Genomic DNA, 25659 nt, shown 5'->3' with positions numbered 1-25659 from the left:
TGAATAACCTTGCACATCTCTTCGGCAGCGAGAAGAGGAGCGACGCCAGGAGAGCGCTCCCTTCCTGGTCCGAAGTAACGAGGTCGCGTCGGGGGTCGGGCGTTCGTCCCTGCCGAATTTGAGGCTGCGCCGAAACGTCACATGGGTTGAGAGGCATGCGGACTAGACGGAGTCAGCGTCACCAGCATCACTAGTATCACTTACTGCATGCCGGAAGTCAGCATCATGATCATGCGCGTGACCAGTCGACAGAACTCCAACAAGTCCAATTCCGACGCCGAAGGACCAGAACTAGAAGACATGGGGACATCTCGCACCCCTTTCGTCGGGAGTCAGAATCCCTGCCTTCCTTTTGTCCGAAGCTGCTTACAGCTGCCCATTTGAGACCGGGGATAGAGCTTCGATCCGCTATCGGGTTCGCATATGCCGAGCACCAGCGAGGCTGTGGACTGACCGAGGACGGCCAGTCGAGAAATACGACCTGAGGTACAGAAGAGTGCAGTAGGGTCGTGGTCTTCGTTCGGCGAAGTGAGCTCGACGCTCCCTTCGCTCAACGTTGATGTTAAGGGCCCCTGACTCTCGGCCCGTCAGAGTAGGCGCTTGGCAGGAAAGCTTGGAATCCCTTGGGCCGTTCTGGATTGGGCCGACGCGATAGCCGCGGCTGTCGGGGATGGGGCCGGAGGGTCCATGCGCCGAAACAAGTGAACCGAACAAGGACGATCAGCTCGGTCTGCTGCCTTTCTACTCCGCCGCAGTCAGTTAATCGTCTTCTTAATGGAGCGCAGCTCGGAAGGTGGTCTGGCCCAGGCGATTGACCGAGAATTAATTATCGTCACCTTGCGTCAGTACGTCAGTCCGATCAGTCCCCCTCGCCGTGATCCACCCCGAACGCCGCCCCCAGTCCGTACCCTATCCCCTCCCCCTGGGACCACATGATGCGGTGTGCATTGCGCCAGGCGATCAGGCGGATTCGGACTTGAAATTGCACGAGATCGGCACTCATGCTCCTCATCACAAGCCTCTCGAGGGTTCCACAAGCACCGCCGGATCTCCGTATCTCCACTCAGCCCTGCAGCACAGCATGTAGGAGCGCATGTACAGCGCAGTCTCTCCTGTTGTGCGTGCACGGTCATGTGGGTGCGCCAGCTAAAAAATGCCAGCACAACGGCATGCCCACTACGGACGCCGGGGCGGCGCAGCATGCACGTACGCTCACCCAAAGGTCCGTAACGGCGCGGAATGTGCTGCATTGCAACCCCGAACGCACCGAGGTCGGCGATGCATGCATGCCTGCTTACCATCGGGCGTAGGGCTAGGAGAGAGGGACGAATAGTGGGTTCACTGTCCGAGATCCATTCCATGTGCCGTCCTCGGCCCTTGCGCCCTACACGCCTGATCCGCGCGGCCCTCCCCTTCGCGCCGCGCCGCTCGGCCCAGCTTGCCCGCCGCCGTCAGTTAGGGCCAAATGTGACTGACGAGCACGCCAAGCACCACCGAGCCTGACCACCTAGCCCTCTTCGGCGCTCCACTCACCCATGCATGGGGCTGTCGCTAGTCCGCATCGATGACGACTGACCGGAACAGTGCTAGGGTGCGGCGCAGGTGGCTTACCCTAGTGCTCCACTTGACTTCGCCGCTTCGCCGCAACGCCGCACTGTCGGTGCCCCCACATCGCCGCACGCCAAGTGGGGCAGACCGTGGGACCGGTGTGTCGGAGTTTGATTCAGTCGGAGCGTGGCGAGCATGTGTCTCGTAACAGCCGAAAGGAGGGGTGTCAGGCAGCTCGATCGCGTTTTGAGCTTAATCACGGTGAGGCGATGATGCCATCGCTCGGAGTGGGCATGGCGCGGCGAACCCAGTGTGAATGCCGGGCGCAGCACCGGAGCTCCTGGCTCGGTCCTGGCTGCCTCCTGGCGTCCCGCGCCGGACAGGGTATCGCGGAATGTGAGCGTGCACGCCGCTGCCGGAGTTAGTCACCCTCTTTGGGCGCCGTGCGTGCGGCTGCTGGTGCCTGTGAAACAAGGGCTGTCACCTCGAGAATACGCGAGTATGCAGGCTGCGTGTCGTGGTGTAGTCGGATGCGAAGTGCGACGGAACGCGAACTCGCAATGGCGAGCTTCTCAACTTAATTAATCTGTAATGAATAAATAGTAGTGCTCGCGCTTCCAGGTCATGTCTGACAGACAAGATGGCGAAAAAGAGGCTTTTTGAGCGAGGGAAGACGGATTGGCTAAGGGCATATCCAGGACGAGCATGCTTGTTCGGCTCAGCTCGCGCATTCCTGCACTCCTGAGTAACCAACGCGCCAGCGCGGTCTGCTGAGCTTGGGCGCGACAGACATCGGGGCATTGACACTTGACCACCTTGATCTGAGAGTAAAGGGGTGGTGGACGTCTGCAAAAAGACGCGCAGGCATTCCAAGTCGAGTGGCTTTTGTCGCAACAGTGGGCAGACCTTGCGGTGCTCTGACGCGAATTGGGGGCTGCTGCAAAAGCCGCGTACTTTGCGATGAGGGAGGGCAATTGGACGTGAAGTCAAGCGTGATGGCGAGCGGTACAATCTCCAGCGTTGTCAGCTGAGCGTGATGCGGAGGATGTTGTCCGTTACAGGTCCGGCTTGAAGCGGCCGCTGTCCATGGGAGTTCATTGTGCTCGAGCAGCTGGTGGCTTGAGGGTGCAAGGTGAGGGTTGAAGGAGAGGGCTGAAGATGTCTGACTGACAACAAGGCGGCCTCACAGTTGAGCTGCGGGCGGGCCTGAGATCGCGAATGCGGCTACAGAGGCCCCGCTCTTGCGGCTTCGGGCGAAGCGGCGCACAATCCGAAGATGAGAGACACGACAATGGGCGACGCGGGGGGTTGCTGGAATTTGCTGCGGCTGCGAATGCTTGTGTTGTGATGCATGAAGCACCCGAACGGGAGCCATAGATCAGACGTCCTCGTCCGATGCTTCTCAGTATCTGGCAGTTTAGGCCCGCGCCCTCCAGCCTATCGGGTATATCACATTGCCAGTCATTTGCGATAACCCGAATGGACGGACACCCAACCCCAAGCTGCACATCGCCGATGTGATGCTGATTTTGCGCATTCCGTATCCAGAACTTGCAACGGGTAGATGCAGCGGTATGGTGACCCACTAGCTTTCGCGCATGTGACCACGTCGACCCACTCTGGGCCAACCAGGCCCACCAACCAGCCAGCCTCCCTCGGATCGACGCCTTGCCGCACCCCTCAGCCCCAATGTAGATGTGGCACCTCATTCGTGGCCGACAGTCGGCCGGTCGAGCCCCTGTGGTCCTTGCACTTGTTGGCAAGAGTAGATGCGGAGCTCGTATAAGCATGTGTTCAGACCTGGGGCCGGTAACAGGCGGGATGTAGACTGGAGCTATGGCTGTTGCCTCCCTGGAGGGGGACCAATCATTTGCTCGCCCAGAGACCTGACACGTCGCAAGAGACACTTGGTCTTGAGCAACCGAAGCACGTTTGGCGACGGATGTCCCTGCCACAGGTTGCAGGGCAGCCCCGCTCGAAGTACGGCTGGAGGTATTAAATACTAAGGGGGCTGCTTACGTGATCCACACGAGGGCAGTGAGGGCCACCCCCTTCATTATTAGGGCATGGCGAACGACAGTGCACAAGTCGGCGTGCCGGCGCTCGGCATGTTCGCGGTTGACCGATCACGGCCCCCAGGTGAATGTCAAAGACCTGGCCGTATCCAAGGTGGACGAAAGGCGGTCCTTCGCCTCGATCATTTGGGCTGCGAATTGAGCTAAGTGCATCGGTGACAACGATGGCCCTCGGCGGAAAGATTCAAAGGAAGGTGATGGCACTGACGCTATGCCCTGTCCTACGCTGGATGCTGGGTAAGAAGATCTCAGCCCTCGGCCCTACGGAGGACTCAAGCATCTGGCGAGCGAAGGTTATAGTCTAGTGGGTGCCAACCATGCAGTATCGTGGGTTGCTGTCGGCTGCAAGCTGCGTCGCGATTCGTCCATTCGCGTGTGCGGAGGAACAGGAGTCCAGAGCGCAGGCTTGGTTGATCCGGGCAAGGGAAAGGTGCACAGGAACTTCTGGGGACGGATCCGAGGAGCACCATGCAGGTTTGGCAGGCGTTGCAGGGTTGACCGAATGCATGTACCCGAGGTATCGCCGCTTGGTGCTTCAGAGCGTCCCAGGTTGAAGACCGGAATTCGGCTGGGTTTAGCGTCAGACGTATGCATTGCATCAAGTCTCATGTATCGCAAGTTTCTTCTGACGGCGGTCATGGTGGGTTCCGGTCAGCTCCGGTCGGCGTTGGTCAGCTGCGCATCAGCCCTCGTGTCAGGCAGACGAGATAATGATTGCTGTCAAGCGAGGCGCGTCCAAAACAGCACTGCGCGTCCACATGCACTCGATAGTCCTGCGATACGAGCTCGCTTCGACCGAATCCCCTTAAGGTACCATACTAAGATTTCATCATCTGAGCGTCGCACTTGCTCCCTGTCGAACTTGCGCAGGAACATGTCCGCAGGGGGGGATCGTATAGGGCTCTTAGGGAAGGGTCAAGTGGCCGAAGTGGGTTCACTTGGGCCGCTGAAGGCCGACCTTTGCGGATACCACAGAATGCAGTTGGGGAAATGGGGGATATACGATATCATGGGGGAGTATGGGGCTCAATGTGATATTTGCTCTTCGACTTGTGAGGCAGGCACTGGGAATGTCTGCGTACAATTGCCGCAGGTCGAATCGGGCTAGCATCAGTTACACTTTCAGATCCCAGCTCAACAAAGCCCGAGACGCCGTGCGCCCGCGCCGAGCGCCGCCATCGGCCGGTCGCCGGTGGGCTGGTCGGGGATCTTCCGGACTGAAAGGGGATGGATGAATGGTGAAAGAGAGTTGCAAGTGTCGGCATCAGCGTCGAGCTGAATAGGTGACTGAGCGGGATCGCCGGCGGTGCAATGGCGTGCGTGGGTTGGGTGTATGGGGGCGTGTGACTGCCTGGCTGCCGCCGCCATGATCGTCAACCCGTGCGTGATTATGCTAAATGCTAAACGAGTCCCCGACAGCCGCGGCTATCGTATCTGTTGATCCAGTAGAATTCATAGCATCCACTCATGCAACAACGGCGAGCGGGTGGAACCGGACGCCGAGAAACACGCCATCCCTTCTTGCCCTGCGTATGAATACTTGGCTGTGTTTACTGTGCGAAGCCTGTCTGGGATCTGTGCATACAAGAGCCAGCTTCACCAGTGTCACTCTGTGCGCCATCGCAATACGAGGCTGAAGGCAATGGGGACGATGGCTCTGAGGGGTCTAGAGAACTGCTGCTGCGGATAAGAGCTGGCTCACCTGTCTGACTCACTTTCCCTAGCGTGTTCTGAGACTGTCCCTGAGACCCTTTGTGAATCCGCCTGATCCTGGCCCTCACCCCAAGCGGTCAACCACTGCTTCTGTGCTGCTGCCTTCCCCTTTATCACCGTCGCGGTCACTACGATCCACAGGATCATGACAAGGTCACTCTCATCGAAGCTTGTTCGACCCTGCAATCCTGCAACCTTCTGAGTCCTCCTGACGCCGGTGGGAGAGCCCAGCCAGGCGGCTTTGAAATGCTCCGCATGGCGCTCCCACGAGACCCAATGGCGCATCGTTATCCATTACTCCCAACGCCCAGCACACTGGGAAAGGAAGGAGAAGCAGAGGGCGAAGCTCAGCCACTTGCTTCATGCGGACACTTATAGCAGGGTCCAGCCGACGACCAGATGAACCTGGAGAATGCAGGCGCACGCCGCCGCTGTCAGCCTCGAAGCTGGGTGATTCAAACAGGCGAACAATTCAGAAAGATGGCCAGGAATAGTTCTCTGTACCATTCGTGCCCCACGTTTCTGGGTCTGAGACCTCAGAACATGGCGATATGTCGGGGCTGCGTACAGAAGTGCAAGGCACAGTAAAGTAAACATCAGCTCTTGCCGTGCGAAACCCGTGCTAGCTACCCAGGTTGGCACCGTGGGCGCGTGGGTAGCTGCGCACGCTGTAGGTGTTAGCCTGTCGAGGATCGAGGAACTGTTCTAGTTCCTGTCCGCCTTCGGAGACTGGTCACGGCCGTCACGGGCTGACAGAGCGCCGGAGCGGACTGCTGGCTGCTGGCCAGGTGAACACAGAACGAGCGAAGCGTTGACAGGAGTGGTCGTACGTCAGCTACTACCGTCAGGGCCTCAGCGATCAGCAACAGAAGAACAGGAGGGCGAGCAGGCGAACAGATGAGCGCGGCAAAGACGAGTTAGACGAATGGACGAGCTAGCACGCACCAAGCACAGCCTGTGCGTGTCTGGCCCAGCGCGGCCAGCTGCTGCAGTTCTGGCCGTCAGGTTGATTGGGATGGCGCCGTGCCTGGTATTGTGCCTGGACTTGTGCCTGGACAAGCGGGCTAAAGCTCTGGGCACATAGGTCCAGGCCTCCCTCGGGCGCCCTACTCGAACCCCCGTTACAGGGCACGGGTCTGCTGGAGCTCCATTCATAGGGATGATGTTCCTGACCCTGAACCCAGGGCAGCATTCCTCTGCTGTTCTTTCTCCCCTTGCTTGTCCCCACTGGCCAACTGGCCACTGGCATAGTCGTGCACTATTGCTTGCACAGGTGCAACTGTCTTCCCCATGCTCACGTCCACCAGCATGCCCCTAATGAACGCCTTTCTATGTGCGGCTGCGGGTCAAGCTTGCGGATCTTGCATTATGCGGGCATACAGGCTCCTTCTCTCAGCTCCTCTGTCGTAGCCGGTCGAAGACATTAGTGTTGACCGTCAACACACATACTTGATAGCCAAGCCATCCATACGTCAGTGGCCCAGTAGCATGGGGAAGGTGGTCAGTCACATCACAGAACTCTCTATGCTCCATTCGCCTCTGGCCTTACGCACTTCGGACAGGGCATGCATGCCAGTGATCGGGGATGGGCTTCTGGGGCTGCGAGCGCAGCCTGGATTGCGGAATAAAGCTGCCTCCTTCCGTGTTGTGTATTGCGTATTGGGTTACGTGCAGCTCTGACTGCATGGCTGATCATGGCTGACCGGGTTCCAAACCCGGGCTGGCTGTGTTGATGTGCGGGGCGGCTGTGCCTCAGAAATCAGACAGGATCTGGGATATGTGCCGACCGATACATTGGATCCAGTCTGGGCCATGGCTCGTAGGGCGCTGCGCGCCATCTGATCATCTGAACAACCATGGGTGACCATGGGCCGGGATGCGATATGCGGGGATGGGACAGGGAGCACTGTGATCCTGTGATGTGCAATACCGCGATCGCAATATCGTATGCTCTCCCACCAATGGCCAGGCCGGGGCGGGTGGACATTTGGTATCGGGCGCAGACTAGACGTTGCGGATCCACTCGACATTCGATCCACCCCGCATCGTCACTGGATCGCTGAGGCATATGCGGTTAGCTGCGGTTATTGCGCTGACATTCTGGGACTAACAGCGGTCCTTGCGGCTCGCGGCGCACACTGACCGCTGATCGTTGGCTGGGTGGCTTGACCACTGGCCGATCTGGATCTAGATCTCCTCTCAACCGGTACAGTCCCGGCTCGACGGCGGAGGTGGCTTTCGAAACAAAGACAGAATAGCGGGCCGGGTCGAAAGGCCTCACGGATCATGCTGAGGGCTAGACGCATCCCACTTCTCCGCTGCCGTTAGTCCCAGAGAATGTTCGATCGCATAGGCGCCGAGGGCTGTGTGCGGGGTGCAGGATTGGCCCGTCTCCGATGTCGACCTGACTTCTTGATACGTGAGTGTATGAACAACGACTGCGGGGTAGCGGGTCATTAGCATGCATAGTATTCAACAGCGGGATGGCCCACTCATCGTATAGAGCTGCGGTTACCATTCTGACGCAGCTGCAGAGACGCAGACAGAGCCTCTTGCCGCTAGACTGTAGTCTGAATGCGCAAGCGGGGCTGGGCTGGTCCAGCCCGGCGGAGCCTTGGGCCGCCGATTCAGTGTCTCGAATGGTGACGCGAAGTGATCTACCGGCTGTGCCCCGTGCTAAGGCGTAGGCGCGTAGGCTAGCATTGGCAGTGCTGCTACTGGCCAAAGGGTACTGGCCTACTGGCCGGCCTGCGGCTTGCGGCTGCCGTGGAGGAAAACAATGGACGTGCGTCCCCCGACTGGATCGCATGGATCGTCTGATCTTGTCTGACCGGCGAACCGCAGCTTCTGGGCCACTGCCCACACCCGCGCCCCATCTCGCCCCTGCGCCCCGAACAGCATGATCTGCGGTGTGATGCCCCCCGCCGTGTCGAACCTGATGTCCTGAACCGGCGAGTCGGAACTGGCATCGCTGTACTATGTTGTGGAGAATGAGGTGTTCCTCGGTCAGTTGTAAGCTCTTCCGGCGCCGGTGGTTGGACGATGGGGCAGGTTGCATCGGGTTGTCAATAATGAGCGGTGAGGGTGGTACGGCTATTAGAATCCGAAGGTCGTGTTAAATCAGGACATGGTCTGGAGAGGGTATTAGGGGGCAGTAAGCTGTGGCGGCATCGGAGGGTCCAAGGAAGGGCAGGGGCGCTCTGGAGGCAAGCTGGAGACCCCAGGGGTAAGGGTCCGTACAAGTGTTCCTGGAGTCCTACAGGTCCTGGAAAGAGTCCTGGTCGTATCCTAGACTGGCCGTTGGGCCCGTTGGGCTGCATGGCTTACGGCCTCTTCGCCTTCCTTCCTTCCTTCCTGGCTGGGTTGGGCGTTGGGCACCTGGGCGAAAAAAGATCTGGCCGATTCAAGATTAGCGCACGCACCGGTTCCTTGCATACATACATACTCGTCCACCTGCTTGCTTCCTCATCTCGCCCGCTCTCCGCGCACTTGTTCATCCTCCTCTCAACATCCCCTTCCACCCTTCGATTCATCCGGCTCCCCCGTGACGAGAATCACTCCTTCCTCATCCTCATATCTCACAACTATCCTTCCAACAACGTACCACTTCCCCGTTCCCCGTTCCACACTCCTCGGCTCTGACCCCACCAACGTCTCCTACCTCATTCCACCATTTCGCCCTAGCCAGCCGACCGCCGTTCGGTGCCTCCGTCCTTCTTCGAAGCTCCCGACCTTAACGACCTGGCCCTTATCTTACTTCGGTTCCACAGTGTCGACCACCTCGGCCCCGACTGCGTACCTCCCCGCACATAAGCTGCAGCGCCTCCTTCTCAGACACACACACAGTCCTCGCACTTCGTGTACCCTCGCGCCCGACTCACCGTTCAAATCCGCCGTTCGCATTTGTTCCACCAACGCTTGCTCAACGAACGTCGCAACCAGCTATCGCGACAAGATCGCTAATCAGCCTCCACCAGTTCGCTCCACGGCTTATCCGGCTTCGAAGTCGCGGCAGTCCGCATCCTGGTCCCCAGTTTAGTGCGTCACCTTTCCAAAACGTCTCCGACGGCTATGTCTGCCAGCCGGCCCGCTCCTTGAAGCAGTCGCTCCTCGCTCCGTCCGTTCTGCGGTCTACCATCAACATTTGGTACATCGAGGACAACGCGGTGCACAGACAATCGTTCATTTGCGGCAGCCGTGTTTCTTACTCAACATAACGCTTACAACTCCAGTTCGTGCAATCGTCTGAGGAGCATAGATCTCACCCGTCATTTCGCCTTCGGCCCAGCGAGTGCTCGAAACGCGTGCCAGCCTGTGCTAGGGGAAAGTGATTGGTCGAGCGGTTTCCGTTCGCAAACAAGACCGTGACGTTTGCTTTCTCTCACGCTCCGTGCATCAGACGCGGACTTTCTGTGCGAAACCTAACGAGGCACGCGACAAACAGCAGCGGCGATTCGGGTTGTAAACATCTCGGTGCGTGCGCACATCGATTCGTTTCGCAGCTGGACAGGGGAAGCCTCGAGCGCGCCAGTTTGTGGCAAGCCAAGACCCCGCGCCTCCGCCTGCGCCTCGCCTGAGCAAGTGGCACAAGTTTGGTGAGTGAGAGAGGCCGATGAGGACGAGAAGGAAGCGTCGAGGATTATTGGTTTTGAATTCATGGTTATTCGGGTGGAGGTCCGTCGAAACCCTTACTCCCCTCAACCATCCCCTTACCCACAACGCTCTCCTGTCTCCTCGTTCTCGTCACTGCTGCAGGGTAACCCTTAACTGACTGGAATCTCACATCCACCTCCGCTCGGCTCCTTGTATCTCGCTTTTGCCTTTGCACACCGCTCCATCGATCCCTCCCACCTCTGGCACACAGCTTGACTAGTGATTACGCGACACGCCTCTTCGGCTGGACCAAGCACCATCCGCCCCTTTGCTCGGCTTGATGACCCAGCAGCCTCTGGAGACGCTGCACGAGCACGAGTCCCTGCCGCAAGGTCGTCGGCGTCAACAAAGTCAACTTGCGGGTTCGGCATACCCCGGCTTCATGTCCGGCTATCAACAACATCAGCAACAACCACCGCCTCCCCTGTCCTTTGAGGGCTCAAGCAGTGCACAGAGTGGTGGTGGCGCCGGCAGCATGCCGCCCTCCTATTCGCAGTTTCGTCCCCAGCTTAACATGGAGGGGCTTCCGATGAACCATGGTATATCCTTCGACTATCAACCGCCTGGCAGCAGCCAACCAGGACACCAGAACGGCCAGCCTGGCTTTTTCTTTGAAAGCGGATCCCCCAGCCCCAGTATCAACCAGGCAGGTGGCAGTTTTCCTCCGTTCTCAGGTGGCGCTCCCATGGATCAGACGTCACCCATGTATCTCAACATTCCCGGGCAGGACTGGCCTAACCGTCTTCCTCCCCAACAAGCGCCAGTAGTGGCGACTTCATCAAGACGCGCGAGCGGCGCGGCCTCTGGCACCAAGAATCCACGCCATCAGTTCACGGCCTGCGGTGCATGCCGGCATCGGCGAGTCAAGTGTGATCTGCGTACACGACAGGAGGAAGCTGAGCGAGAGGCCGCGTTGGAAGAAGCTCAGTCTGGCACATCAGGAACAGTGCGTCGCCGGAAAGTCAGCTGCACCAACTGTCAAGAGCGCGGCACAAACTGCGTGTAAGTGCATTCCAAATTCCTTACGTTATCCACACCCCCACCGTCCGTGCTGACCGACGAATTAGGGACGAATATGCTCCGCTCAAGGCAGCTAAGCAACTGAGGCGTGGTAAGCGCATTTCTGAAATCGAAATGCTCTACGGCAAGACTGCAACCGATGCAGCGCTCGCATCCCAAGGAGAGGGCGAGGACCGCCTTCTGAGCCCCTCCGCGCGAGGGATGGAGCGCATCCCCGAGCTTACCCGCGACTTTTTCGAGTCGTCATTCTTCCGCCGGTTCCAGATCCAGCGTAAGTTTGGCGTGGCATGTTTTGCCAACAGCTCCATGCATGAGCTAACCACTTTCCTAGGACCGGTCTTGGACCCTGTCGAGTTCGTCAGCCGGTACCTCTCCAAACCCATTCCATGCGCAGCCGCTATGGGTCCCGAAGGAGCGGTCCTCTGCCACACCTTGTATGCTTGGGGTGTTGCGTACGGTGTGGATGAGAGGGGACAGTTCGACGTGAGCGAGGGAAACCACGAGCCCCTCACTCCCATTAGCCTCGTCGCAGTTGGCGAAGCTGAGGCGCGCCGCGATGTCGACCGCCAACGGCGTTTGGAGAAGCTCAACAGGGTCGTTAGGACGATTCTGAAAGAGATCGACGAGTACGGTATCCTTCGCAAGCCGTCATGGGATGGCGTCAGTGCCCTTCTTCTTTTCCTGCCACTGTTGGACGGAAGTGTTGCCACCTCGGCCGAACGACAGGCCATGTACCAGACGGCTCTGGCCCACGTTCAAATGCTATGCTCCACAGAGGGTTGCGGGTACGACGGCAAGCCTATTTCGTTGACTTTGGACAAGGACGGCAATGACAGGAAACGCTATGTTCGTCTTCGCATCTTCTGGTACTCCTTCGCTCACGAAGGAGTGAGCATGGGCTTGAGGGGCGGTCTTCTTCAGCTTGATGAGGAGTCTGGTGACATGATTCTCATCGAGGAGCTCGCGGCGAAGCAGGGTACAGGCCGCTCGCCTGAGTATTTGCACGCAACGAACAAGATGCTCATGGCCCCCATCAACCTTGCTGTGAGTAGACACGGAACTCGCTTCAGATGACGAACTAACTATCCAGCTTGTTTGTCGCCGAGTGCACAGGATCTTGACTGGACCTCGCGCGCGTCGCAGTGATCGACTGGACCCCGACTACGTGCACCAAGTGTGGGATGCGCTGGACCGGTCTTTCGATGAGTTTGACTCCATCCGCCGCGAGCCTCCTGCGCCTCCATACCGCAGTCAGGAGGAGGTTCAGCGGTATGCGGATTCGTGGCTGATTTACTGCATGGAAGCGCAGTATGCGATCATGCGGGCGATTGAGGAGCGCATTGGGCGCCTGGACGCATCGCTCAGCTCTCGCGGAACATCGAGCTCATCGCACACCGGTTCGCCTCCGATGAACGAGCAGCAAGCTGAGCTCTCCCGTCTGCAGCGCCTTCTGGAGGCGTCAAGGACGAAGTGCGAGTTGACTGCTCGCCACGTTGCCAACATTGCCCGCCGGCAGTTGGGGACGCCGCTGTTTGAGTGGGACGCCAACCACGTTCAGCAGGGTCTATTTTTGGCCGCCACCTTCCTCGTAACGGACCCCGATGCCCAGGACCTCATCGCGGCATGCATTCAGGCGCTCAATGAGAGTCGTATCGCTGTCTCCAAGGCAGGTGACCGGTCTCAGGAGTAAGTTCGATTCGGGTTAATCAGCTCCGCCCCAGGAACTAGCTGACCTGATTCCACAGGTTGCGCAAGATGTGGTACGAGGCGAATCAGAGGCGCGAAAACGGCGGTGACTCGGCAGCCATGGGAAGCCAATCTCTGCCCAACTCTCACGGTCATTCGCCGTACATCTCGCCTCAGGTGCACCAGCGCGCGCCTTGGACAAGCCTCGAAGCGGCCACGCAAATGGCGGATGGCGTCCCCTCCGACCACCGCAAGTCGCCCGGACACCCGTCGCAGCCGTCACCTCCCTACGGTGTGCGCTACCCCGATCCCCAGATGATGCCCCCTCCTGCCCTTTCCCACCAGCCTGACCTCGCCTACCAGCATGGTGTGCCTGCCGCCAACGGCCAGTTCTCCTTTCAGTCTCAGGACGGCCGAGGCTACATGGGGTATGGCAACATGCCGTAAGGCCCTGCATGCAAGCCCGCCTCGGTCTGCAAGCAGGAAGGATACATACAACCATCATCCACCTCTGCCGTAGTGTGCCAGGTATACGCAGTGCCACTCGCGCGCCACATCTTCTTCGCATTCAACATCGGCTTTGGCTATCAAGGACCAACACGCATAGCTTCGACATTCAACCACCACACGCGACCAGACCAAACAATTCTCATTGTCTCTTCCAATGTTCATCTCTCGTCTCCTCTCTCTCTCGTTCTCTGACAACAATATCATGAAGACCAGTTCCGGGCTTGCTCTATTTGCCGTCATTCAAGATTGAGCTGTAACTTCAAGATTGAGCTGTAACTTCGGTAGTATCCTGTGGTTCCCGTATTCTTTCTCGCCCTCGCTTCAATCGGTTCCTTATTCTTTGTTTCCTTACTCGTACGTGACTATGTAACCAAACGCTTTTGAGCGAATACTTCGTAACCGTTGCGCCCTTTCGTCCGACCGCCTTACTCCCTGCGGATCATGTGCCGTCTTCACCTCCAAGCTCTCGCACTCTGAGACCTGTCACACGATTTGCCTCTGGACTCTCTTATCGTTATCACAAGTTTCGTGTGCTGTCAAGTCTACAGTATCTCATCCGAGCATTGCACATAGGTGGCGTGCCGTCTCGACAGGCTTGTGCCAATACAAAACCCAGGGCTGTGGCATCGAGCTGACCGCGGGTGCCACGCCCCCTCGGCGTCGATAGCATGCCGGTCCTGGGTTGGTTTACCCAAGCGAGGGTGCCCTTGGGTCAGCTATGTACGTTCTATGCCTGCTTTGCTGATGTTGGCGCTCGTAACGCGCCGCGCAACCAACTCGGTACGGCAGCTCATCAGAGCTCGCAGGTGCGCTGACCCTTCACTAGCGCGCGGATGTGTGGAGCGTCTAACGCGCAGTTTGCCTGCGTGATACGCCGTCTTCCCCACCAGACCCAAGAATGAACCCGGCCTGGTGTCCGATGCCCTGCTCGCTTCCCACTTGGAACACCTGGCATCCAGGCGAGGCTGTGGCGGGAGAAGAGAGACATTAGACCGCATATGTCCGTGCATGGGCGACTCATCCGTGCGAGAGGAAGCACGTTGACCGCCACCTTGGTCCGAGTACCGGAACTAGGCGAACGGAGAGAGGCGGTCGATGGACTGCAGACGTGCCTTAGAGCCAGTGGGCGTTGTGCCGTTCAGCTGAATGCGTCATGTGACAGCCCTGGGCGTGCAGAGCTTAACGTGCAAGCATGGTGTAGGGCACGGGAGAGTGGAAGGAGGCAGGGACGAGCGAGGGGGTAAGGGGGTTCTGGGATTGCGTCATCACCAACATGCTCTTGCGGTGGTCATAACCGGTGCAGTGGTGGTAGAGGAAACACCAAGCCGTTATTTACCGGGGCGCTGACGTCCGGCGCCCTGCATCCTCTGGAGAAGGGTAATGCGCAAAGAGGGTGGTGCTTCCCTGCCTCGACGTGCTCCGTTAACAGCTAGCCTGCGGCGAAGAGTGAGCAGATCGGGCGTATCCGGCAGGCAGGCAGAGCTCTCCACTTCCCTTGCAGCATTCCTGTTGTTCTTCTGCCCCACAGCCCCAACTGCCGGAATCATGCACAGACTGACCACTTCGGGAGATACTACACCTCTGTTACCCCAAGATCTGGGCCAATCACGGCGCCGGAGGTATCCGCTTCTTCTCGCTCCTCGGACATACTGGATGGCATGCCTCAGCTTCCACACCCTGCAATTGCCCCAGAGCTTCGAGCAAGGTGCAAGTCGTGCTCGTCTAGATAGCTGGAGTTAGTGGAATAGTAGAATGGCGGCAGGCAGGGCCTGGCCGTCGCTCGCAACGGGCCGCGCACTTGCTCGCCGTCAAGGCGTGCCGTGAGGGGCCCGCTTATTGAGCGCCGGACCAGAGACTCGTTACAGTGGAAGTTGCACCCAAAAGGGGCGATGGGGCGGAAACCCCTTTGGAACACTGGGCCACGTTTTTCTTCATTTTTCCTGTAATTTTCGTCTCGCCCGTGCACCTCGGGGCATACCCAAGGAAGGCCGAGTGCCCTTGCGCGCAGACTCCGTGCCAGATGCCCGTTTTCAAGGATGTATCTGTGCAACTGAGGATACCTGTGATTGGGAATGTTTTTTCCGTTCCTGTTGTCGTCGCGACCTCGGTGACGCTTGCGCCGTTGGGTGGCAGATCAACAGGCTGCGGAATGCCGTTGGTTGATCTGTTCGCCTTGGCCCCCTTAGTATCCGACTGCTTTGCACATTATAAGCACTTGCCGATTAATTAATCTCTTGACGCGTTTCATTAATTAATCCTGAAACTGATGTTAGTCTCCAAGGCTCGGTGCCATCCGCTTTAGGCGCCGGCTCTGCCCGGCATCCTTGGGTGGTATGCCGAACGGCGGTGGATGTCAGACTCATTCCCTCCTTTCCTCATCACGATCTCCAGAGCCTGAATGGTCTCGGACCTTCCCCCGACAACCTGTTGCACATTCCAGGCTTAACCGCCCTCCTTTCGAGCACCTGACCGGCAACATGAACGAAATGTGATAACAGGCTAAGTAACCATCTGTTGCTGTGCTCCGTACCGGTTCTAATACGCGCGTTCGGTACTTCAATTGCCTCTGCCCAACCTGTTGCAAGTCGCGAACAGCCTACGATTGATAGGAATGTAAGTCAAAGTACAGAGAGGGCAAGCCCCCTTGTTCACTTCACAAACATTGGAGGTGCGTGCCACGCCCCACGCCTAGTCCCTTGAAAGGGAAGAGGCCAACTAGCTGCGGCTCTGCAGTGTGTGTGTGTGAAATCATTGGCGCTTCGTGCTCAACAGAGTACTGCCTCACGATCTCGGCCCTCAAGCACCCTTCGATCGCGATCTGACATGGGAATGTAGAGAGAGCCGACTGCTCTCAGACCTCTACTTCACCTCAGGTGAAAGTGTGGCGCTGCAGTTCCTTTCCAGCCACGAGCGCCGCACCTTGAGCCTGGCGGGACGCATGTTTAGGATTGGTACCAGCCGGGGCCGGGCCAAGGACCGGGCACGGTGCCAAACCTGCAATTGTACCGCAACGCCTCGAGATTTTTACCTGTTCTGAGGCACCACGGGGTTTGTAGGCAAAAGACCAGAGAAGCTGTGAGCTGGCGGGCTGCGCTCCGCCTTAACTTCACATGAGTCATTGGCTTCTGCCGCCCCTGGCTTTCTCTCTTCAGACACAACTTTGGGTGCCCAAAACAGGTGCATTGCGGTTCCTGTCACAGGCGTCGCAGGGTTGCATCAGGTGTATGATAATGTCCACACGGATCGTGGCTATTGTACTCCCGTGGATTTGCAAGTATCGCATCTATTGGGATGCCAGATTGGCACCCGCTATCCCTCAGGCTGCTACATGTTGGCACATGCTGGCCGGCGTTCGTCCCCTCGTTTTCGCGGATCGAGAGAATTCTTATGATGTGGAAGGGCATAAGTGTGGCAGCGACGAGGCAGACGATCTTCAACGATGAAGAGGGAATGCATCCACGTACAATGGAGCCAACAACATCTGAGGCTTCTGTTAGCTCCGGAAACCCAATATCTCAGTGGCCGCGTGCAACCCCGCGCCACAGAGATGTCAGTGTCAGAAGAGAGACCGTTCCAACGCTGCCAGGAAGAGACTGGCGGCCGCTCAGCTCTGTGAAGCGATGCTGGGGGATTGTCAATTTCTGCCATTTCTTATCGAGATTTAGATGGCACTGTATTTACTGTACAATGGCTGGCGAGGCAGCGGGAGCGAGGATTCATCTGATCAGTTGCAAAGCACAGGAGACCATTTTCCATAAGGCATCGCAACTCGTCTCGACCACATGGGATGTTGATTGCAACTCGGAACAGTATAGGGCCATCGTCGTTCTGCGGCAGCCGCGCCGCGCTGCTTTCCGGTCAGATGGCCATTATTCATTCGTCAAAAGTCACAGCTGTGCCACAAGCGTTGTGAGCAGTAGGGGTTCATGTCCGAGGACGTCTCGAAGTTTTTACCGCTTGGCAATTGCGCTCAACAACTGACCGGTCCGCACAGCATGCCCACTGCACAGACAGAAAATCACAGCTACCCGCGGCATGAGACGATTTACCGCACGTCGTGCGAGTAAGAAGGTGAGGCTTTGCAGAAGAGTCATCCGTCGTGCCGACGAGCTGTTCCGTCCCAATGAAAAATGAGCTCTCACCTGCGTCCCGGAAACCCCGAGAGATCGAGAAAAGACAGGGTTATCGTGTTGTGATATCTCTCCTTGGGTGAGAGCATGCCTGAGCGATTCTCCGGGCACCTTCCGCCGAGATCCAGCCGAGGAAGGGGGTTCTGAACCTCGATGTTTTTCTTCGCACGCATAATTCCGCAAAAAACCAGCACACGACTCATCATGAGCAATGTCCATGAACAGGTAGCTTCAAGACCTGAACGGGAGGAACGAGGAGCCAGATGCTCTCCAGATCGTCAGTGATTACCCGTTAGCCCCCCACTGTCGGCCCGCTCTCGAAAAGTTCTACTCGGACCGCCGGAATACCAAGTGAAATTGCAGGTTGTCTTTTTGAAGATTCAAACTAGCCATTGACGCCAACGGCATGCATTCTCGATTTCGAGGCAAGTGGTGCTCGTCTGTATAGGTGCTCTGTATGCGTGGTCGCGACTGATTGATTTGAAGACCGAAATGACCGAGGGTTTCGGCGAAGGTGTCCGATGTTAGGGACCGTTCCTTTCCTGAGGCTGCGGTAACCTCGGACATGAGCAGTGGGGGGCATGTACACATACCCCATGTGCAACGCCGATAGTTTCTTCCTCCCAAGCGCACAGGACGAGTCCTTTTCGGCGTAGCGTAGTTCTCTTCACGGTTGACCTCGGCATCGACGACGATGACTGGCGACGAAGGTATTGTCCCGGCTCGTGCGAGACCTATAGCTCTAGGGCTCTTCAGCGAATCATGTCGGTGCGAACTGGGCAGGGCCCTTTCCGAGGTCGTGACACGAAGCTTGCCCCCCTCCCGAGTGTTTGAGTCTTTAGCCTCCTGTCGAGGTGAGAAGCGCTGTCTCGATTCCGCGAAAGGCGTCGAGAGCGACTAGGATATCGCGGGTGAGTGAGCCGCTGCTTAGCGGCAATGCTCTCCCCGGATTATTGACCTCAGCCCTGATGAAAGGAAGGCTGAGGGACTGTGAGATCGCCATGATCACCTACTCATGCCTAGGAGCGGTCGGAGTTCAGCGCTACTGGACAGCAGTGACCATAAATGAACGCAAGTGGGACACAGAGGAATGACCCGTCTGGGGAGAATCTCCACCGGCATTGGGGAAGGACGAAGACAACGTTCCACGATATCGCGTCCACCATTTTATCGGCGGTGGTTGGTTTGCTGTAAGCTGGGTGCAGGAAGATGGAAAGATGAGAATGCGTCCAGAAATCGGATCATCGTACGGTGGTAAACTCCGCTGCGCCGTGGTACCGACAAACCGCGTGGTTGATCTTCGGCACCGACCCGATGAAAGCCACCAAAGACTCCTTTGGGGCTGTCGGGGAAATTTCGTCTTTACTCACCTTTCGAACGCTTGCAACTGCGTACAGTACTGCGAGATGCTCACGTCCCCCAGCCTCTCTCTCTTCCTCGACGGATCGCTATGGCGCTGTCAGCATCACTTTTTATTTCCGATACAAGAAGAGCTCGCCATTGAGGGGTTGAACTCTCGACTACTATCCAGCTCGCAGAACGCAAGGCTGTTGCTACCTGCGCGGTCTTCCGAGCCGAAGATCAAAAGCGGGGCATGTCCGCGGAGTCGGCAGATCCCTCTTATCGCGCTAGCTTGCACACTACCTAACATCCCCAAGTCGCCATCTAATGGGATCCTCTCGAACCTGACACTCACCTGACACTCATTATCTGATGAGCCTTACGCTCCGGTGAGTCTCTTATGTATGGGTTTTACCAGCGCGGCAACAGCACTCCGTCACTTCAAGAGGGGAGGACTTAACAACAGGTCAAAGGTCAAATGCTGAATTGGCCGAGCTAGTGAAGTCAGCTGCAGTCGGGGTCTGGGGCCTGTGGGGGCACGCTTGCATGGAATCAGATGGTGGTTCTTCGACTCACCGGTGCACAGAGACTGCACCCGCCTCTGATGGAGCGTTGGGAAGGCGGCCTGGTTTGGTCTTACCACTACAGCGCAATTGGTTGACGCGCGAGACCGACGCTGGCGCGCATCTTGCCTTTCCTTTCCGACTTGACGTGCCCCGCACTCTCGCCAACTTCTTCAGATGGAAAGCGGGCGTTTTATCGAATCGCTGTGAAGCGTACGTCACCCCCAAACGCTGCCGATTGCGGTGCAACCCCTTCGGCGTGAGTTCTCTGCTGAGATCTCGCCTGAACTATACTGTCGGCACCGGGTTGCCAACGGATATCTGCGGGGGACATCAAGGAGCTCGCACCCTCCACGGGCGGATATCTCGGCCATCGGTGACCTCTGCATTCCGCCAGCACTCGGTCTTTACCGGTCTTTTGAGCGAGCTCAAAGCTTTGCTGATAGTTCCTCACTGTCAGCTGATGGATGGAATGTCGTTGTGGTGCGCGGATGCGATCATGCACCGACACCCTCCCGCCGCCGGAATGTAGGAACACGTGGGTTCGACAATCCACAATCAGGTCCTGCACCTCTTGCGCTCTTCTGCACCGCTCTAACCTCAAATCCCCATGGCTTCGTCTCCGATAGCCTCTCTCCTGTAAACGTTCGGTTACTTGTCTGCTGAGAAGGTCCCACTTTCCAGAGAGCGCTTGCCACGTCTGAACTCTGACAGCTGGAAGTCAGCTGCTCCGTTGTGTCCGGAGCGAGTGCTCAGCGAAGCCCCAGTCTAGTATCGCATATTCTCCACGGTCCTACCACTCTAACGGCGCACAAAAATGGCAATAACTTTGAGAGACGCACTGATATCATTCCTGACCTTTTGAAGAGTGCGAAGTCACGAGTCGCGCTGTCGGAGCTGCAGACTCAGGACCGAACCGTGCGCCATGGTGCCGGCGGCGCACCTAACCTTGTTCCAGACTTTTGCTCACTTGTCCGAAACACACCACTGTGGATACGCCGAGACTCCAGGGCGACAACGGCACGAGGTCGCAGGTATGTGCCAGCATAGGGGCCGCCGCGGAGGGAGTAGACGCAAGACTGGCCCCCACGAGCTCATGGGGCGCAAACCAGCCGTTCATGTTGACCGCGCAGCTCAATACCAAAAGTAGCGAACCCCCGTCCGGGTCGACATCGGTGGCACAGGGACCACTCGAGAGCCGCGTTCGGCTTCGGGTGCCAGGCAGCTTCTCTTGCGGGCGCACCACGACCGACCTCGCTCGATCGTCAAGCGCGACTGAGGCAGATCGCAGAGCCCGAGACCTCGACACCAATGGTTCGCCACCTCCTTCAGTCCCCAGTATCCGTTTCTACATCTCCTCCGGAGGGCTTCGATCAGTGTCCGTCAGTTGCCCACGTCGCTTAGCGCCGCACCCATACATCAGCGCAAAGGGTCTATACTCTATCGTTCCATCCCCTCTCCACTCTCAATACTTCCCGCCCATCTTCTCCCTCAGGCCTTCGAGCGCGCCGCCCCTCTCCCTCCCCACAGCAGCGAGCAGCCACTCAGCGCCAACCAGCGCGTTCTGCGCGAGCATGAAGATGGGTACTCGGACGCCCAAAGCCGGGCTGATCGCACCCGCACCCGAGTCATCTTGCCCCCCGCCCGAACCTGCTGGTAATACGTCACCAGCAGCCGGGGGGCGGGAGTGCAGAGCCTGGATGAGAAGGAAGGGGTAGAGGAGCGTGAAGATTGCCATGTTGATGAGCGGGGGAAGAAGCTGGTCAGGAGGGTTGGGATGAGGCCTGGGTGTCAGCGGAGACGAGCGAAGCGAGGCGGAGTGACGCGGAGTGACGCATACCGCCCCAGATGCAGAGCAGCACAGCGTGAAGACCTGTGACTCACCAAAACCAAACATGTATGCAGCCCTGTCGCCGATGTACGCGCACCGCCGCGCAAGGGGCCAGTCGCGGTTCGCGAATATCCACTCGTACGCATAGTACGCATTAACGAGGGCCATGTAGGCCAGTGCGATGGGACGTCCAACGATCGGAACCAGCGCGATGGAGCGCGAGACGAGCGTAAAGTCGCCAATGAGCAGGAGACGGGTGAGCGTCAGGAGCGCGGTCGAGGGCGGGGCGGGGAGTTCGGACGTGGATGAGCTGGTCCGGTGACTGGGGTCAGCGCAGTTGAAGAAAGGGTACTCACGCCGGATGCATCACGCTCTGGGCACGCTTCGCGACCCCCGGGCCCCAGTATGCATTCACCGCAAAGCACACAGCGAACATGGGCCAGTTCAGGAGCACATTGTACCAGAACCCGACTCTTGCTGCGCGCGAGCTCTGGCTCAGCACCGGGGCCATGAGCGGGAGGAGGGAGAGCAAGAGCAAGGAGATCAGGTTCATCGTCGTCACTTTCAGGACGCGCGTGCGGAGTTCGGGGTCGCTGCGTGTTAGCTCGTACGGGAAGTTCGTGAGCGATAGCGTAAAAGGAGCACACAGCTGCTCGCGAATCGACTCACCCCCAGACCAGACTCCAGCTCCGGCCCAACTCGGCCATATCCCTAACCCCCGCTTGCACCTGTCTTCCAACTCTCCTAGCCATCGGGCCAGATTCGTTCTCCTCGACATATTGGCCCAAACCCGTCATCCCCCCAAATCCGCCCCTGCTAGACCCCATCATGGGACTGAATCCGTTGAACCCATTGCCGTTCCCCAGACTCCCGTTGTGCATATGGTTGGCCCGCGGCGTGAAGGCTGGCGCGTGCCCGAATCGAGGCGGGGTGGAGGGACTGTCGTGCTGCAGAGGCTGGTAGGCTGTATTCTGCTGTGTGAGCGCGGGGGAGGAGAAGCCTGATCCCGGGCCTGAACTTGGCGTGGAACTGGGTGCTGGTCGGCGACGCTGGATCATTGTTTGATTGTTGTGGAGTGGACGGAGTGGACGGAGTGGACGGAGTGGACGGAGTGGACGGAGTGGACGGAGTGGACGAAGCGAAGTGGAGGTGTTTTGCTGGACTTGGCCTGATGTGCACTCTCAGATCTCAGGCACGGTAATGTCCCCTTCCGGTGTCTGGACGCGCCAGTCGTGTCCGGCCCGCTTGGACCCGCTTTCGTCGATCACACAATTGTGCTGTTACAAATACATGCATGAAATTGCGTCTGGTATATCGTCCCCGTGCTAACCGTGCCCATACTGCATGTGCATCTCCGCGTCGCGCCTTCGGCGCTATGCCTCCAGGCCACCATACCTCGCGATGTCGAGCAGCTCCTCCGGCATCTCGAGCCAGCGCTCGTACCGCCCCGTCCGCATCAGACGCCCTGTGCGGCGGTTGATCCGCGGTGCGCCCTCGTTGCTCGCTTGGCTGTCCTCGATCACGAGCAGGTCGTCGGCACGCACGACTGTGCGCACAAAGGGTATCGTCTCCAGGAACAGCGAGGGGTGCGGGAGAAGGCGGCCGTCGAGGTACACGATCTCGTCGAGCAGGGGGAGGACGTGCCGGATGTACTTTGTCCTGAGGGTCAGCTTTGTGACAGAAGAAGGGAGCTGGACTCACTGCTCGTACTGCACGTTCTTCTGCGGAATGGCACCGCCCGAGAGTGAGATGATGGTCTCGGCGATGGCGTCGGACCAGTCGCACACGGCCAGGATGGGGTACGCGTCTTGCGTGAATGGCTTCAGGAGCCGCCCTTTGGCTTCCTCGTCGTCTGGGGTAGGAGCGTAGCGGTCAACCTCGGAGATCTGGACGTCAGTTTGCTCAGGACGAGCCGCAACTCACCTCTAGCCGTCCCCAGTCGCGTTGCGCGACGAAGGCATCCGCAAAGGACATGTTCTCGAACCGCTGTTCCAGCGACGCCAGATCGCCAACATCTTCGCCGCTGTCTTCCTTGGCAACCCCGCGGTCTAGCTGGAGTTGCGTGATCGCCGCGCGGAGGTCGAACACCTCGGCCGGCTCGTTCCCGTTCGGCGGCAGGGGCTGGTCCACGAGGTCAGGTTGGTAGGGCTGTTGTTTCAGTTCTTGTGGTCCGCGGACGCCATGGTGCTTGGCGATCGCGGAGAGGTACGGATGCGCGAGGTAGGAAGGTGCCGGCTTGAAGTGCAGGATTGTCTGCAGCGGCAGCGTCTGCAGTGGTATCCGCCCAATGTCTGGCGTGTCAGTTCTACTAGGTTGGCAGATAACTCACCATTGCACGTTATGACGACTGGACGGCGCGACTCGGCGATGAGCGACACGAGCGCGGGCCAGAAACTGCTCTCCTCCTCGAAGAGAATGTCCGCTTCGTCAATAAGGATGAGGGACTGTTGCGACTTGGACTCGGCTGGCGGCTCGGGCGTGTCCACCACCTTCGCCGGCGACGGGACGACCTCGACGTCGGGATCCTTAGACTCGTCGTCGAGCTCGATCGGGTCGGCGGCGGAGCCTTGGCTCGCCTTTGGCGGCGGCGTGGGTTTCGCCGGCTTCGCCTTGCCAAACATGGCCTTCAGGGCGTCGGCAGCCGACTTCTTGTCCGCCTTCTTCTCCCGCGTGACCGTGTGGTTCTTGCCGACGTCGCCGACGAGGGATAAGAGATTCGCGCCCGTACGCCGCCCGATACCGGGATACACCTCGAAGACCTCCCATCCCAGCTCTGTCGCGGCTGCGTGGACGGCGGCAGACTTGCCCGTCCCGCTGGGGCCGGAGAGGAGGATCGTGTTCGAGACCCAGTTGCCGATGATCGGGTACTGATCCGGCCGGGCGCCCAGCGGAAGGAGTGGTTCCTCGACCGGTTCAGGGATCTCGTCGTCCTCGTACATAGTGTCGCCGAGAGGATCGGGATCACCGAACAGCCCCGCGTCGTCTACGATCCACGACAGTTCCGGATTCACAGCCTTCCGCCGGTGCACCTTCCTTATGACACGCTTACTGTCGATGGCGCCGACGGAGAGCGCCTTCAGCCAGTCGCGCAGGTAGGTAGCTTCGACCTCGTTGCCGAGCACGGCGGCGGCGGTGCGCGGGCGATGCAGGTCGCACCATGACTGTTGGGCGTCTTTCGGCGTGCGCTCCACAGCAGCGATGGCCGGGTGGTCGAGAACGAAGGGGGGCGCGGATACAGCCTCCGAGGCAGCCTTGGGCGATGGTCGCGACGGTCCAGCCTCGTCAGAGAGGTAATGCCGCCAGAACGTGCCGTCGTCGATTGCTGAAGGAGCGGCGGGGCGGTGTGCTGACCAAGTCGCGCCGCCATCGAAGCGCCAGCCAACATGCTCCGCCCACTCGTTGAAAGGGAGGTAAGCTCTCGGCTCCTCTCCCTCCTTGCAGCATCCCCATCCCTTCTTCGTCGTCCCGGGTTCACCCTTTCCGGCAGTAGCAAAGAACGAGTGGACCGCCTTCTTCGCCGGCCCCGCTGGCCCCGCTGCCCCACTTCCTGCGGCGGTCGGCGTTGCGGTGCCAGATGGTGGAACTGGCTCAACCGGCGCGGGTGCCGGCTTGGAGAAGAAACTATGCGTCGTGCTCTTCTGATCGGCGGCAAACATGATCTTCTTCGGCAGCTTCGGGCTCTCGTCCACCCTCACTGGGTCCATTGTGAGGGCGCGGGCAAGTCCGTGTGGTGCTCCACGTGATGATAAGGTGGGTGGGGGAGGGCGGTGGACAGTGAACAGGAAGAGCTTACCATTGACATCGCCAGCAGCAGACTTGCGCTTCCCCTTGCCCTCCTTCTTCTTCTTCTCCTCGGGGGGCGGCGACGGCGCCCCAACGCCGACCCCATTGACGCCAAAGACGAGTTTTCCCTGCGGCGGGCCCGTCTCCTTTTTCCGTCTCTTCCTAGGTTGTGAATTGGACGCCGTCGAGGTGGCCGAAGGTGTCTTGCTCATCGCCGGCGCGAGGGACGCGAGGGGAAGCTGCAGCGTTGCCTGCGCTGAAGGTGGAGCTGCTGTTGGTGGTGGTTGTACATCGGGGACGTCGGGTACGTCGGGAGCTGAGGGCGAGGAGGAGACGGCAGCCCACGTTGGCGCCGTTGCTGTTTCTGGCGGTGGGACAGGCGCCGGCTTACCCCACATCGCAGACAGCGATGCCTGCCCCTGCGCCTGCGCCTTGCTGCTCCCAGCTCCGTTCGCCGTACCGGCGTCTGGCTGCTCTGTCGACATTCGGCTTGTTGTTCAGAGCAGCATGTGTGTTGTGTCGTGTTTGTGTTGCTTAGGGGCCGCTGATCGTTCGGAGGCTGGGAGTGAGATTACAGGGCGCAGCGCAGACGAAGGGAGGGGCGAAAGTGGAGGTTGCATTCAAAGTCAAGACGCGTCAACGGGGCTGAGCTCATATGACGCGTCAACTGGTCACGTGAGCCCTCCCTGCGGTGTGTGGACCTCACGTTAAACCACTAAAAGATGCATATGCTGATGAATGCTTAATGCTTTTGATTACTACTGAATGTCTACTACTACCCCTGGAGGCTGCTCGCGACTCGCTGC

General features: G+C 58.8%; 3 protein-coding genes across 3 annotated transcripts; 1 reads left to right on the top strand and 2 right to left on the bottom strand.

Moving 5' to 3' along the window:
* Positions 1 to 10269: 10269 nt before the first annotated feature.
* On the top strand, positions 10270 to 13142 carry A1Q1_08057 (uncharacterized protein; the record flags this gene model as incomplete). The annotated part of the gene is made up of 5 exons (XM_014328828.1): positions 10270 to 10991; positions 11057 to 11280; positions 11341 to 12053; positions 12100 to 12695; positions 12755 to 13142. 5 exons carry the CDS (start codon positions 10270 to 10272, stop codon positions 13140 to 13142), a joined length of 2643 nt encoding a protein of 880 aa, XP_014184303.1.
* A 7562-nt stretch (positions 13143 to 20704) lies between these two features.
* On the bottom strand, positions 20705 to 22128 carry A1Q1_08056 (uncharacterized protein; the record flags this gene model as incomplete). Its single annotated transcript, XM_014328827.1, has 3 exons — positions 20705 to 21380; positions 21427 to 21663; positions 21740 to 22128. The coding sequence occupies 3 exons, from the start codon at positions 22126 to 22128 to the stop codon at positions 20705 to 20707; spliced, it is 1302 nt and encodes a 433-aa protein (XP_014184302.1).
* Positions 22129 to 22443: 315 nt separating this feature from the next.
* A1Q1_08055 (uncharacterized protein) lies at positions 22444 to 25338 on the bottom strand (the record flags this gene model as incomplete). The annotated part of the gene is made up of 5 exons (XM_014328826.1): positions 22444 to 22729; positions 22772 to 22947; positions 22994 to 23218; positions 23280 to 23338; positions 23400 to 25338. 5 exons carry the CDS (start codon positions 25336 to 25338, stop codon positions 22444 to 22446), a joined length of 2685 nt encoding a protein of 894 aa, XP_014184301.1.
* Positions 25339 to 25659: the final 321 nt, after the last annotated feature.

This window comes from Trichosporon asahii (genome assembly GCF_000293215.1).
Source record: "Trichosporon asahii var. asahii CBS 2479 unplaced genomic scaffold scaffold00002, whole genome shotgun sequence".
NCBI lineage: Eukaryota > Fungi > Basidiomycota > Tremellomycetes > Trichosporonales > Trichosporonaceae > Trichosporon > Trichosporon asahii.
Note: the sequence above shows the minus strand (reverse complement) of the source record. Positions and strands in the feature narration are given on the sequence as shown.